A 13,456-nucleotide genomic window follows, 5' to 3' on the forward strand; every position below is an offset into this window, starting at 1 on the left:
AAAAATAAAAAGACACCAGATGCTTAGAATTTGTTAACTGTCAAAAGGAAAACTGTTCTTCAAAAAAAAAAAACAAAAAAAAAACAGACTCTTAAAGGCGTGAAGAAAATCGTGTCTAACAGATTCATGCCAAAGCCTGGGTGAAAGCCCCTCGAAGCCTAAGCATCATGTCATATGTCAGCATCTGTTGGGATTCACTCCTCTATATCTAAGACTAGAGGATCATCTCATAGCTTTACTGCTTCCCAACAGGTTTCCAAACTTAGGAGGGCAAACCTAGGAGAGTACCAAGGCCCAGGTCCCAAAATGGGTAAGATAAACAGTCCCCATTACAAGCTTGCTACTCATCAGCTGAAAAGTGGAGATCACATGCTACTTTCTCTCTAATTAGCAAGTAAAACAGGCTTTTCTAGTGCCAATGGTCACTCCATGTGAGGCTTAACTTACAGGGCAGTAAATTATCAAAAAGTGATTATTAAGGGCATATGATTAGTGTCATAAACCTACTTATATTTGAAATCACACCATTTCATGTACTGAGTTTCCACTATCAAGAATGCCAAAGCTTTGAAAAAGCACACTATGAAATCATTTTGTTGGAAACAGCAAGATATCCAACTGGGCGTCACATTCCAGTGTCACAAACTTGAAATGGAGCCTGGTGATCTGCACTATAAAGCCAGCCACCTTGGTGGAGAAAAAAGCCAAATGGCAGGGAATGGTTCTGGATAAAGAATCTCTCCCTTAACAGCTCAAATTCCCATACTGGGTCTAGAAAAAAGCAAATAAAACATCTTAAGTAAGGGAGAATTCAATTCCAGGTCACCATTTACCTAACAATTTGAAATGCTTCCCATTTATTTACCATGTAACAACTTCTTTTGATAGAGATAAAAAAATAGTACTTACTATGTTCAGTTCAGCTTAACTGTTCTTCCTATTTGAAAACTCAAGTGACTTTATGAGGGATATAAAATCGCAGGGCATTTTGATCTCTAGAGAGGGAGTATATCACAAAAATTTGCTGTTTGTTGCTACAGAATTAAGTACAAGGCCACTTCCCATGTATATTAAATGAGTATGTGGTCGTTCTTAGGCAAAATACTACCATTGGTATTTGCATCTGTAATCCTACAAGTAAATCTGTTTGTTTTTTTTTAAAAAATACCTCATTATAGAGATGTTAAATTATGTAAGATGTTAAATTATGTACGTAAGATAGTTCATATACTGGATCTCCCAAGTTTACTTTTAGATCATATGGCTAAGAAGGGTCTGTCCCCAAATTTATCACATTTATGAGAATGACTGAGATGAGGAGCAGCACAATAGTATTCTGTAGGCCAAAAGAAGGGAGAGGGTTGTCATGAAGCTCGACATTTTCTATTTGAAATAAGAGAATTCTCCTTAAGTGAGAGAAAATGAGCTATAAGGATGTTTGCCTCAAATTCTTTCCTTGTATACTAATTTATATACAAAAAAAGTTTAATTTAACATATTAAGACTTAAAATGGACTTTCTTAAACAGGAAATTACTTTAAAAACTATGATTAATTCTCAGGAAATGGATGTCAAAATTTAAGAATAGAGAACTGAGAAGTCAAAGAAAAAGGAAGATTCAAAGATTTTCTAATTAAGGGTCCAACCATCACATCCAATAACCTAACCACATTGAGTTTAGTTCATGGGAAAACTACCAAAGCTATCATATTCTCTGTAAACACTACTAATTCTAAGCTGTAACAGGACTGATACAAAAGTGAGTCCAAGGCCGAAATAACCATCACTGAAATGCCAAATCTCCACAGGGCAGGAGATACCAACATACTGGTATCGTATTCTCTGTTGGTGATTTTCAGTCCTAGAGGACGAACATTCTTGCCACTACTTTAAGATATGTACCATGTCATTCTAAGGTTTTCATGGCAAGACAATAACTGAAATGCTAAGCAAGGCAGACCAATGTAGCTGAATATTCATAATATACTATCTTTAAGTAGCCTATTCATCAAGTCTTACATTATTGGAAAATTCAGAAGGGTTGGTTCCTCTTATCCTCATTTGGTTTTACACAAGACCTTATTTACTAATCTAGCAATATGCATCCCATGATTTACTACTGAGTAGTTAAATGAAAGAGGGCCAGAAAAATAAAGAAAAAAAGAGTCACACGATGGAGATATACTCTAAGAGATAAGAAGTATTTTAAAAGTCAGGTTCATTAAAAAGTTGTTTCTGCTAAAACCAAGTGTGAATTCTACAACTTACACAAATCGACGATTGCTCAGCCAGCAAAGTGCTTTCTTTAACCACAAAGGTAAAATAAAATTTAACTCCAGTGTCACTGGAATATTTGATTCTCACTAATGAAATTTTAGTAATACCCTGATTAGGACCACAGCATTAAATTTTAAAAATTAATGGTGTTTAAAAGATCTAGAAATAACTATTATTTTCTCCATTTTGGAGATTGCAGTCATCACAGTGAGGTTAGATCAAGTCATGGGGCAAATGATACCTATCTCGACGTAGGAAAAAAGCAAATGAACTGATTAACAAGTACATTTTTAGTTAGCCTAGGGTCGCTATGAGTCGGAATCGACTCGACGGCAGTGGGTTTGGTTTTTTTGGTTAGGGATAACATATAACAAAGGGGAGAGACTAGAGGCATAAAATTTCAGAGTGGAGAAGGACTTCAGAGACAATCTAATTCAGTGGTCTATAACCCATGGGTCCCCAGAATTTCTGCAAGGGGTCTCCAATTCCAGACGCACATTTACATTTTCTCCGTCTACGAAACTGATGATATAATACCTAACCCCATACTTCCCCACCCCTGCCAATTTTTGAAATCACAAGTCCTTTTACTTGAAAAGACTGAGAACTATTGATCTAGTCCAATTCTCTCATTTTCAGAGAAGGAACCTGAGACTCAGAGAAGAGAGACCTGCCAAGATAACAGTGACATAGCAGCAGAACCGTTACGCAAGTGCACTTATGCCAACAAATGGTGCCCTTTCCATATATCACATATGTATTTAATTTGCATCTGGATAGAGAAATTAAACCTTTCCTTCATTTTTCAGTTGCTAGTACCTCCCTCTGATATTTTCGCTGAGTGTCCAAGTGAGATCTCTGCTGGCTAAGAATCTTTAGTCCTGGGATCAATAACTCTTTCCTACTGGGGTCCTTGGTACACCCTATGTCTAGCAGTTACGAAAGGTGAGGCTAATGAAGATAGGTGAGTTAAAAGAAAACCTGAGCTGTAGTGTTTGCCACCTTTCACTCATTTCTTTGAGAAGACCGTCCTAACTAAAACCTACACTATTCTCTCCCCTTTTGAAACTTCCATTGTAATTATAGTTCAGTCAGAAAAGTAAGCATTAACATGTTCTCAGACTATCTTATATGTGGTACATCTCCCCAATTGGATAAAATAGGCAAAACCAGACCTTTTATTTCAAAAATTGTCTAATGTTGATTAAGGACTCAATAAATAACTGTTGATTTACAAAGCCAAGGAATTATAATTTTGCCACAAATTTGAAAAAAACATCCACATAGAAGGATCAATAATCTGGTATGGACGGGACACAGAAGACAACTGTATCTTTTCCTAAAAATGGTATAAAAAATTGATAAAATCGATTATCTTTTCCATTTATTCTTGGCAAATAATGCCACAGTTATTTCCCTTCCACATTATCATCAGAGCATCATTTTTCTTTTTTTTTTAAAAAGCAATAAATAATTCAGCCCTCGAAATAATGGCATAAGAAAGAATTTATAGGCAACTGGAGGAGGGGGTAGATGCCACAAGCTCTATCTCAACTCTTCCCCTACCATTAAGGAAATGAAAGCAAATGATAATTTACATAGACAAACAAGACAATCTTTTGAGTAAACTGACGCCCCTGTTGTAGGAGAATACAGCACGGTAGAGTGACCTCCCCTTACTAGCTGTGACGCTCTGGACCAATTCTCGTGAGCCTTAACTTTCTTCCTTATCTACAAAATGAGAAAAATATACCTTTTGTAGGGTTCTCAGAGAGATTAAGGGAGATAATGCACACGAAGTACTTAGCACATGCTGGTCACTCAAAATTAGCTCCCTCTCTTTCCCTCACTGGGCACTATTCTTCTCTTGGGTGGCTCCTTCTTAAAACAGATTTTAAAAAGTACTCTCCTTACTTTCTCCCCATTAGTTTTCATTTCATTTCCCTGTATTTGTCCCCTTGTCACTCTCCAAGTCTATCTTGTTCTTTTCCTCCGCACCTTTTAAACACTCTTTCAGACTGTTCCCAAAACCTACAAGGAACAGCTTTTTAAAAAACTAATCTTACTGAACTCTTTAATCTATTCAATAAAACCTCTCCCCCAAAGAGCAAAGGAACTTGTAGAGGAAGTAAGACAAACTGGAGGAAGCATACTCTCTAAGTGGATTAAGTTATACTCTTCCCATGTATAATCTATAGCCTCTTCCCCTATAGGCCTCTACATTAACCCCAGGATAATTACACTCCTGTCATGAAATAAAATAAAATCTTGTACACCTCATACTTTAAACTCCCTAGTTATGCCTAAGTTGGATGAATGTCCTAAGTCCTATTTCTCTGATACGCTTATTTAAATCACTTTATATGTACTTGGTCATCTCATAATAATCCAACTTGAAACAGTCACTTTGGTTTTCTCATAAATGGATATGCCACGGCTGAGCTTATCAAAATGAACTACATGTTGTTATTAAAGAACATGTCTTCTTAGGCTGTCTGGATGTATTTTATAAACAGAAGCTAGTAGTTGAGAGAATGAAACAAAGCCCTATAGGGAAAACTCTAAACTTCACTTTTTTGACAGATTTGGGCTTTAGCTGTGGCTTTGCTGAGAGTGGAGATGGGTGCTATCACAGCACCAAAGCTGAGCATACCCTCATTTCTTACCTGGGCCTCCCTGAATTTTTAGATTTCCGACCCTGGTTCCTGTCTACCACCAACAATTTTCTTACTCCCAAATGTACCTTTGATAGTATATAGCTCTATTCTTCAGGCAGCAAGTATGTTATTCAAGGTCAGATATAAATGAAGAATTACCATGAAAACCATGTTTCCTCAATAAATCAGAAACTGCTAGTTAAGCCTCAAGAGCCTATGGGGGAAAAAAATCAAAGTGGTATTACTCAGTCACCAATCTAAAGAGAGAACTTTGACTCAAGGTAAAAATGAAACTGTAATTATATAAATATATTTATAAATATTTATACAATTATATACTTATACATAAGCACTTACACAGACTTAGAAAAAAATGTAAGAACATTAATTCATAAGGACTCACTGAAGAATAAACAGAATTTTCCATGATTTCCTAGAGGAGATACACAACTCATTCTTTAGGGAGGGTCCCTCAAAATCCAACCATTAGAAACCATATTCTGTAACTGTGTTCTAGCAACAGATAAGCCACTTTTTGTTGCCGAGAGAGTGATCTTAAAGTACATGGGAACCTACTAAAGGTCTCTGAGCAACAGCAGTTTATACCAAGTAGAAGAATCCATCTAAACCCCCAACTGACACAATAGGTCCATTTTATATCATGGTTTTAATAAGTTAAAGTCCTGATTTTGCCACCAGAATCACTATTACCCCTTCCAAGGACTCTAAGGCTCAAAATGAGAGCCGAGCACACAGTGAAGCTGATCAGTAAACGGGAGTATACGGATTCAAGATGGCCTCTTCTAAATATTGAAAAAAACCAACTACAATTTGAATGTGGCTTTTGCTGGCAGAAAAAATCTACATTTGAAGATTACTGGTAATTCCTTCCCCCACCCCCCTTTTTAGTAAATGTGGTTTTATGAATTGTGTTTAAAGGTCTTACCCTTAGAGAGGCTTTCAAGTTTTGACACCTTTTGCAACAAAACAGCATGAGGATTTAAGCTCATTTAGTCACCAGAGCCTTTTAGAAACTCTTCCAACCAGGGGTCAAAATGAATCATTATTTCTAACCAAAGTAACTTGGTCAGCAACTCTCAGCTGCATCTTTTTCTTTTTCCCCTGGGACATACGTAAGTATGCCCTAATGCACATAGGACAATCAGTAACCACAGTGGTTACAATTATAAGCCATTTTACTGCATGATTATCGAAGAACTGCCTTCCTTTAAATCACTGGTGGACCCAAACAATGGAGAGGCCAAAAGAACTAATACGCTGTACTGGCAAAACCAGCAAGCACCTTCCGACCCCAGTCACCACAATTTGCTCAATAAATGTCTGTCCCAGGGCTGGCAGGATCAATGTACTTCAGAGTAGTAATGAAAGAAGCTGTCTCAGGTTAGGACGTTAAAAGTCACCCTACAACACTCACCCTACACTTAACACTCATTTTACCAATAACACATATCATGGAAATCATTTTTGGAGTTGGGAAGACAAGGGAATCTTTTGAATAAGATTTTTAAACGTGATAAACAATAATTATAAGGGATGCTTTTTCCATGTAAACAAAAGCCTGAATGCTTTGTTACATATTTCCTACATGAAACACCAGACAAAACATGTGTCAGAGAATTTCTTCTTCCTAATGACAAATAGAGACTCATGAAAAAGGGAGGTGGCCCTTATCCTGAATCGAGCCATTCCTTAGCCAAAGGAGTCTGAGGAGCCATGTCATCATCTGATCCCCAAAAAGCGCCATGTAAGAGATCACTTCACGGAACTCACATTTCCTGTTGCCAGTACTAGGAGACATCTTAGCCTTACACTTCCATTTGGTCACCAGAGTAGGTAAGAAAGAAAGACAGAAACAAAGAATGAACAGTAGAAAAAAGAAGAAAATAGAGGACAGAGAAAGAAAAAAAAGAAGAAGATGATTACAGGAGAGAATGGGAAATAAAACTGAGAGAAGGCAGGTGACTTGCTTGCCCAACTGTGGCTCTGTGGTCCTATGAGCCAAAATGCATACTCAGTAACATAGTATCTCACAGGGAAAGGGAAAAAAGGGGTAAGCTGAGAGAGGTCAGGCTATGGTGTTAATTTCTTTCCTGTACAAAGACAGTCTCTTGAGGACAAAGGCCTGCCTCTTGTAAAGTAATGTCATAGTCCAGGTGAGACAGTTTCCTTCGAGGGAAGTTGGTGAGAAGTTCAAAACGTTCATTTGGATATCCTTTAGACTGGACATGCTTCACCAAAGCCTATGAAAAACAGGAGAAAGACAAAGCTGTTAGATGGAAATAAAGGAAAAAGCATATTAATGAATCAAATATATCATTCATTTTTATCAAATCAGATGAGATATACATTTTAAGTTATTTTACTTTTTGGAAGGGCCAACAAAATTCTTTGGACGGGAGATAATAAACATGTATCTAATGATTTAGGGCCACTAAGTGACTACACAGAAACCCTGGTAGTGGAATGGTTAAGATCTACGACAGCAGTTCGAATCTACCAGGCGCTCCTTGGAAAACCTGTGGGGCGATTCTACTCTGTGCTACAGGGTCCCTGTGAGTTGGAATCAACTTGATGGCAACATGTTTGGTTTACGGTTTTTAAGCGATTACTGAAATATGCAGGGTTATTACTAACTCTAAATAAACAACTCAATGGCTCTTTAGGAAATTATCATCCTCATTTTTAAACTTTTTAACAGTTTTGCTTCTTTCTTATTATCAGGGAAGATACAGCCTTCATCCTACCCACGGCCAATCTTGCTGCCTATGCACTGGATCCCTTTTGTTCTTGCCTTTTCAGAAACTCCGCACTATGGACTATCCCCTCCTTTACAACAAGTGTCTCCAACATCTTCCTCTCTACAGATGCTTCCCATCAAACTTAAATATGCCCAGGTTCTCTTTCAATCCTCTTTCCCTCTCTGATTATTGCCCACTCTCCCTGCCTGCTTAACCAGTAAACTTCTTAAAAAGGTGGTCTATAGTTAGTTGCTCTCGCCATTGTCTCACCTCCCAGGCCCTTCCAAACACTAGGCCAGGGAAACAGTGTGGGTGTCATCATCATCATCACCATCAGCAGCAGCAGCCAGACCCTTTCATTCCAGCCGCACAGTGTTCTAGAGCTAGCCTGATCATCTCCACACACTAATGGCCAAGTATAAATAAGCTAAGCCAGCCAGACTCGAGAAAATCAGAGCAAGTCCACGAGAGCCAAAATATGACCTGAATTTAGAGACCATCTCAAGAATAGATTTGACGTGCTGAAACCTAGTGACTGAAGCCCAGACGAGTTGTGGAATGACATCAAGGACATCATCCATGAAGGAAGGAAGAGGTCATTTAAAAGACAGGAAAGAAGAAAAAGACCAAGATGGATGTCAGAGGAGACTCTGAAACTTGCTCTTGAACGTCGAGCAGCTAAAGCAAAAGGAAGAATTGATGAAGTAAATGAACTGAACAGAAGATTTCAAAGGGCGGCCCAAGAAGACAAAGTAAAGTATTATGATGACATGTGCAAAGCGCTGGAGACGGAAAACCAAAAGGGAAGAACACGCTCTGCGTTTCTCAAGCTGAAAGAACTGAAGAAAAAATTCAAGCCTCGAGTTGCAATAGTGAAGGATTCTTTGGGGAAAATATTAAATGACGCAGGAAGCATCAAAAGAAGATGGAAGGAATACACAGAGTCATTCTACCAAAAAGAATTAGTCGATGTTCAACCATTTCAAGAGGTGGCATATGATCAGGAACTGACGGTACTGAAGGAAGAAGTCCAAGCTGCTCTGAAGGCACTGGTGAAAAACAAGGCTCCAGGAATTGATGGAGTATCAACTGAGATGTTTCAACAAACAGATGCAGTGCTGGAGGTGCTCACTCGTCTATGCCAAGATTACGAAGTCAGCTTCCCGGCCAACTGACTGGAAGAGATCCATATTTATGTCTATTCCCAAGAAAGGTGATCCAACCGAATGTTGAAATTATAGAACAATATCATTAATATCACACGCAAGCAAATTTTGCTGAAGATCATTCAAAAATGGCTGCAGCAGTGTATCGACAGGGAACTGCCAGAAATTCAGGCTGGTTTCAGAAGAGGATGTGGAACCAGGGATATCATTGCTGATGTCAGATGGATCCTGGCTGAAGGCAGAGAATATCAGAAGGATGTTTACCTGTGTTTTATTGACTATGCAAAGGCATTCGACTGTGTGGATTATAATAAATTATGGATAACATTGTGAAGAATGGGAATTCCAGAACACTTAATTGTGCTCATGAGGAACCTTTACATAGATCAAGAGGCAGTTTTCAGACAGAACAAGGGGATACTGAGTGGTTTAAAGTCAGGAAAGGTGTGCAACAGGGTTGTATTCTCTCACTATACCTATTCAATCTGTATTCTGAGCAAATAATCCGAGAGAAGCTGGACTACATGAAGAAGAACGGGGCATGAGGATTGGAGGAAGACTCATTAACAACCTGTGTTATGCAGATGACACCATCTTGCTTACTGAAAGTGAAGAGGACTTGAAGCAATTACTAATGAAGATCAAAGACCACAGCCTTCAGTATGGATTGCACCTCAACATAAACGAAACAACAATCCTCACAACTGGACCAATGAGCAACATCATAATAAACGGAGAAAAGATTGAAGTTGTCAAGGATTTCATTTTACTTGGATCCACAATTAAGAGCCATGGAAGCAGCAGTCAAGAAATCAAAAGACGGATTGCATTAGGCAAATCTGCTGCAAAGGACCTCTTTAAAGTGTTGAAGAGCAAAGATGTCACCTTGAAGACTAAGGTGCCTGACCCAAGCCATGGTATTTTCAATTGCATCATATGCATGTGAAAAGCTGGACAATGAATAAGGAAGACCGAAGAAGAATTGAGGCCTTTGAATTGTGGTGCTGGCAAAGAATATTGAATATACCCTGGACTGCCAAAAGAGCAAACAAATCTGTCTTAGAAGTAGTACAGCCAGAATGCTCCTTAGAAGCAAGAATGGCAAGACTGTGTCTTACATACTTTGGACACGTTGTCAGGAGGGATCAGTCCCTGGAGAAAGACATCATGTTTGGCAGAGTACAGGGTCAGTGGAAAAGAGAAGACCCTCAAGGAGGTGGACTGACACAGTGGCTGCAACAATGAGCTCAAGCATAACAATGATTGTAAGGATGGCTCAGGACCAGGCAGAGTTTTGTTCTGTTGTGCATAGGGTCGCTACGAGTCAGAACCGACTCGACAGCACCTAACAACAACAACACAAGAAGCCAGACTCATATCTTTCCCAAGGGTTGAAAGATACACAGAGGAAAGGTCTGTCAATATGGACTTTTTTATACCGTGCTTTAAGTGAAAGTTTACAGTTCAAGTTAGTTTCTCATACAAAAATTTATACACACATTGTTATGTGACCCTAGCTGCTCTCCCTATAATGTGACAGCACACTCCTCCTTTTCATCCCGTCAGCTATGGACTTTAGATGAAAAGTCCTCAGCATCACCGTGATGGACCACGTGCAAAGAAGGTGTAAACAAAAGCCATCGTATACAGCAAGGAGGATGTAATGGAGCAGAGAATCACAAAGGGGAAAGCAAGTGGGCACAATGAGAGAAACACACAGAGAAACAGCCCTGGTTCTTAACCAGCTACCAGGAAACTAGGGGCCCCACTACAGTTTTCAAATAACCTCACTTCCTTTTTTCCAGGGGCTTCTATTCCATGTAATCATAGAGCAGAAAAGCATTGATGGAACAGCCCTACGTGACTTGACTCTTGCCTAAGACAATCTGGAGAGAGAAAGTAGTCAGAATTAAGGTTCACCACAGTTAGGTTTCCAGTTAGAGGTCAGGCTGAATACCTAACACCTATTCCAAAGGACCATCAAGCAACACTCGCCGGGCTTACTCCCATTAATTAGTTCCTCTGCTTCGTGCAAAAGCTCCCAATTAGATATACTTACTAGCAGTTTAGCTTGCTCTGGAAGAGTGATCTGTTCCCTTTTTCCATCTGGATACCGCAACATCAGCTGTGCTTTTGGTCCTATAGGAAAAGTTAAAAAAAAAAAAAAAAAAACCACAGATACCAGGAGCTTAGTACAGAAGACTAATTTAAATAGATAAGACTAATATAAATAAAGTTTTAAGGAAAGTAAGTTTAGAATGTAACTCACCATTTATATCTACCCCCTCCACTATTCCATCTGATTTCTCAGGTGACAGCTCCAATATTTCTGAATCCACACCTGGTAACCCTTGGTGGTTTGTGGCTATTCCAGGATCAGTCCTGGCTGGGGGCTCGGTTAGTGGCCTTCTGTTCTCCTCTTTCCTATGCCCCAAATCTTTGTGGGGAGACTTTCTGGATTTGGCAAGATTTTCTACCTCCTCTTCTTCATCGGAGCCACAAACCGATATGAACTCCTCACTGCCAGAAAAAAGTTCAGATTCAGATTCTTCATCTGAGCGGCTATCCTGTTTTGTCTGTGTAGAATCAAAATGTGTCTCTTGCAAGGAGGCTCTGATGGCAGCTTCTAGCTGGCTGTCTTCACTTGCATCTATAAGGCTCTCCTGGCAGATGCAGTTATAAAACAGGTGGAAAGAAGGAAAAAAAAACAACAAAAAACAAAACAAAACAAAAACAGTTAAACCAAAATATAGTTAATCGAGTCAAACAGGGCATAAGAAACACAATAGTCACGTTGCCACTATTATTTCTGCCAATGATTCCGTATAGAAAACCACTCAGTTAAAAATTTCATTTACCAGTTTTCCCTTGGAGTTAGAAAAAATTTGCGATCTGAAGCTAAAGCAGTACTTAGACAGAAATTATAGAATTAAACATTTATATTAGAAAAGAAAGTTCTCAAATTAATGACCAAGTGTTCACCTTAAAACAAGAAGCACGACCCATCTAGTAGAAAATTGAACTCAAATGAAGCAGAAGGAAAATAACCAAAAAACAAAAGACAGAAATCAATGATCTAGAAAACAAATACAACAGAGAAAAATCAATGAAAACAAAAGCTGGTTCATTAAGATCAATAAAAGAGATAAGGCTTTAGCGAGATGATCCAGAAAACAGAAGAGGAGCCACAAATGACGGTAACAGGGTGAGAGGCAGGATATCACTAGTCCCTACAGTCAGTAAAGGGATAAGAAAGGAGTACAATTAACAACTTTATGCCAACGTATCTGACATCTTAGCTGAAACAGAGACACCAAATAATCCTATTATCTATTCATGAAATCAAAGGCCCAGGTAACTTCACTGGTGAATTTCAACAAACATTAAGGAAGAAATAATTCTATATAAGCTCTTCCAGAAAACAGAGAGGATGAAACACTCACAATTCATTGTGAGGCCAGTACAACCCTGGTAGCAAAACCAGACAGGGACATTACAAGATACTACAAGAAAAACAAAACGAAACACAAAAAAACCCCTACAGATCAATATCCTTCATGAACATAGACAAAAAAATTCCTAACAAAATTTTTGCAAATCAAACCTAATGAAATTTTAAGAAGTAATGTATCATAACCAAGTGAAATTTAGCCCAGAGATGTAAGGTTGGTTTAACATTCAAAATTCAATCAATGTAAATCCACTAAAAAGGAAAACCATATCATCACCTCAATAGATGTAAAAAAGCATGACAAAATCCACTCATGATAAAAACTGAGCACACTAGGAACAAAGGAAACTTCCTCAGGTGATAGAGTATATCTTTGAAAAACAGCTAACTTCAACTTTAACGGTAAAAGGCTGAAGGCTTTCACCCCAACCATCAGAAACAAAGATGTCTAACCTCATTACTTCAACATTGTACTAGAGATCCTAGCCAATGCAGCAAGGCAAGGGAAAAAAAGAAGGCAGACAGATTGGAAAGGAAGTCAAACAGTCATTATTTGGTGGCGACATGACCATCTATGTGGAAAATTCTAAGGAATCTACAAAAAAAGTTACTAAAATAAGTGAGTTTAGCAAGGCTGCAATTGTATTTCTATAGACTAGCAACAATCAGAAATTGAAATGAAGATAACATTTACAATAGTACCAAAACATATGAAACTTAGAGATAAGTCTAACAAAAAGATGTGAAACATCTATACATGAAAGACTACAAAACACTGCTGAGAGAAATTAAAAGCTTAAGTAAATGGACAGATATATACCATGTTCATGAATCAGAAGATTCAATATTAAGATGTCAATTCTCCCCAAAGTGATCCAGAGTCAATGCAGCCCCATCAAAGTCCCTGTAGCTTTTTTTGTAGAAAGTGACAAGCTGATTCTAAAATGTACATGAAAATGCAAAGGACCTAAAATAACCAAGACAACTCCAAAAAAAAAAACAAAGTTGGAAGATTTACACATGTGATTTAAAGATTTATTATTAAGCTACAGTAACCAAGACAGTAAAATACCGGTGTAATGAAAAACGTATCCGTTACTGGAAGAGAAAAAAGTTCACAAATAGGCCCATACATATATGATGAAT

The 13,456-nt window shown here is 38.3% G+C and overlaps 1 protein-coding gene across 4 annotated transcripts in view; it reads right to left on the reverse strand.

Annotated features, from left to right (window-relative positions):
- Window positions 1-222: 222 nt before the first annotated feature.
- UBXN7 (UBX domain protein 7) overlaps window positions 223-13,456 on the reverse strand; it is a 72,399-nt gene continuing 59,165 nt past the window's right edge. For all 4 annotated transcript variants that reach the window (XM_003412945.4, XM_023551672.2, XM_064267387.1 and 1 more), the window contains 3 exons: window positions 11,129-11,522; window positions 10,919-10,998; window positions 223-7,195 (listed from right to left, as the gene is read on the reverse strand). In XM_003412945.4, the coding sequence (XP_003412993.1) occupies window positions 7,034-7,195; window positions 10,919-10,998; window positions 11,129-11,522 (636 nt within the window). In that variant the 3' untranslated portion in view covers window positions 223-7,033. The remainder of the gene's footprint in view (window positions 7,196-10,918; window positions 10,999-11,128; window positions 11,523-13,456) is intronic.

Source organism: Loxodonta africana, chromosome 1 (assembly GCF_030014295.1).
Source record: "Loxodonta africana isolate mLoxAfr1 chromosome 1, mLoxAfr1.hap2, whole genome shotgun sequence".
In the NCBI taxonomy this organism is placed as follows: domain Eukaryota; kingdom Metazoa; phylum Chordata; class Mammalia; order Proboscidea; family Elephantidae; genus Loxodonta; species Loxodonta africana.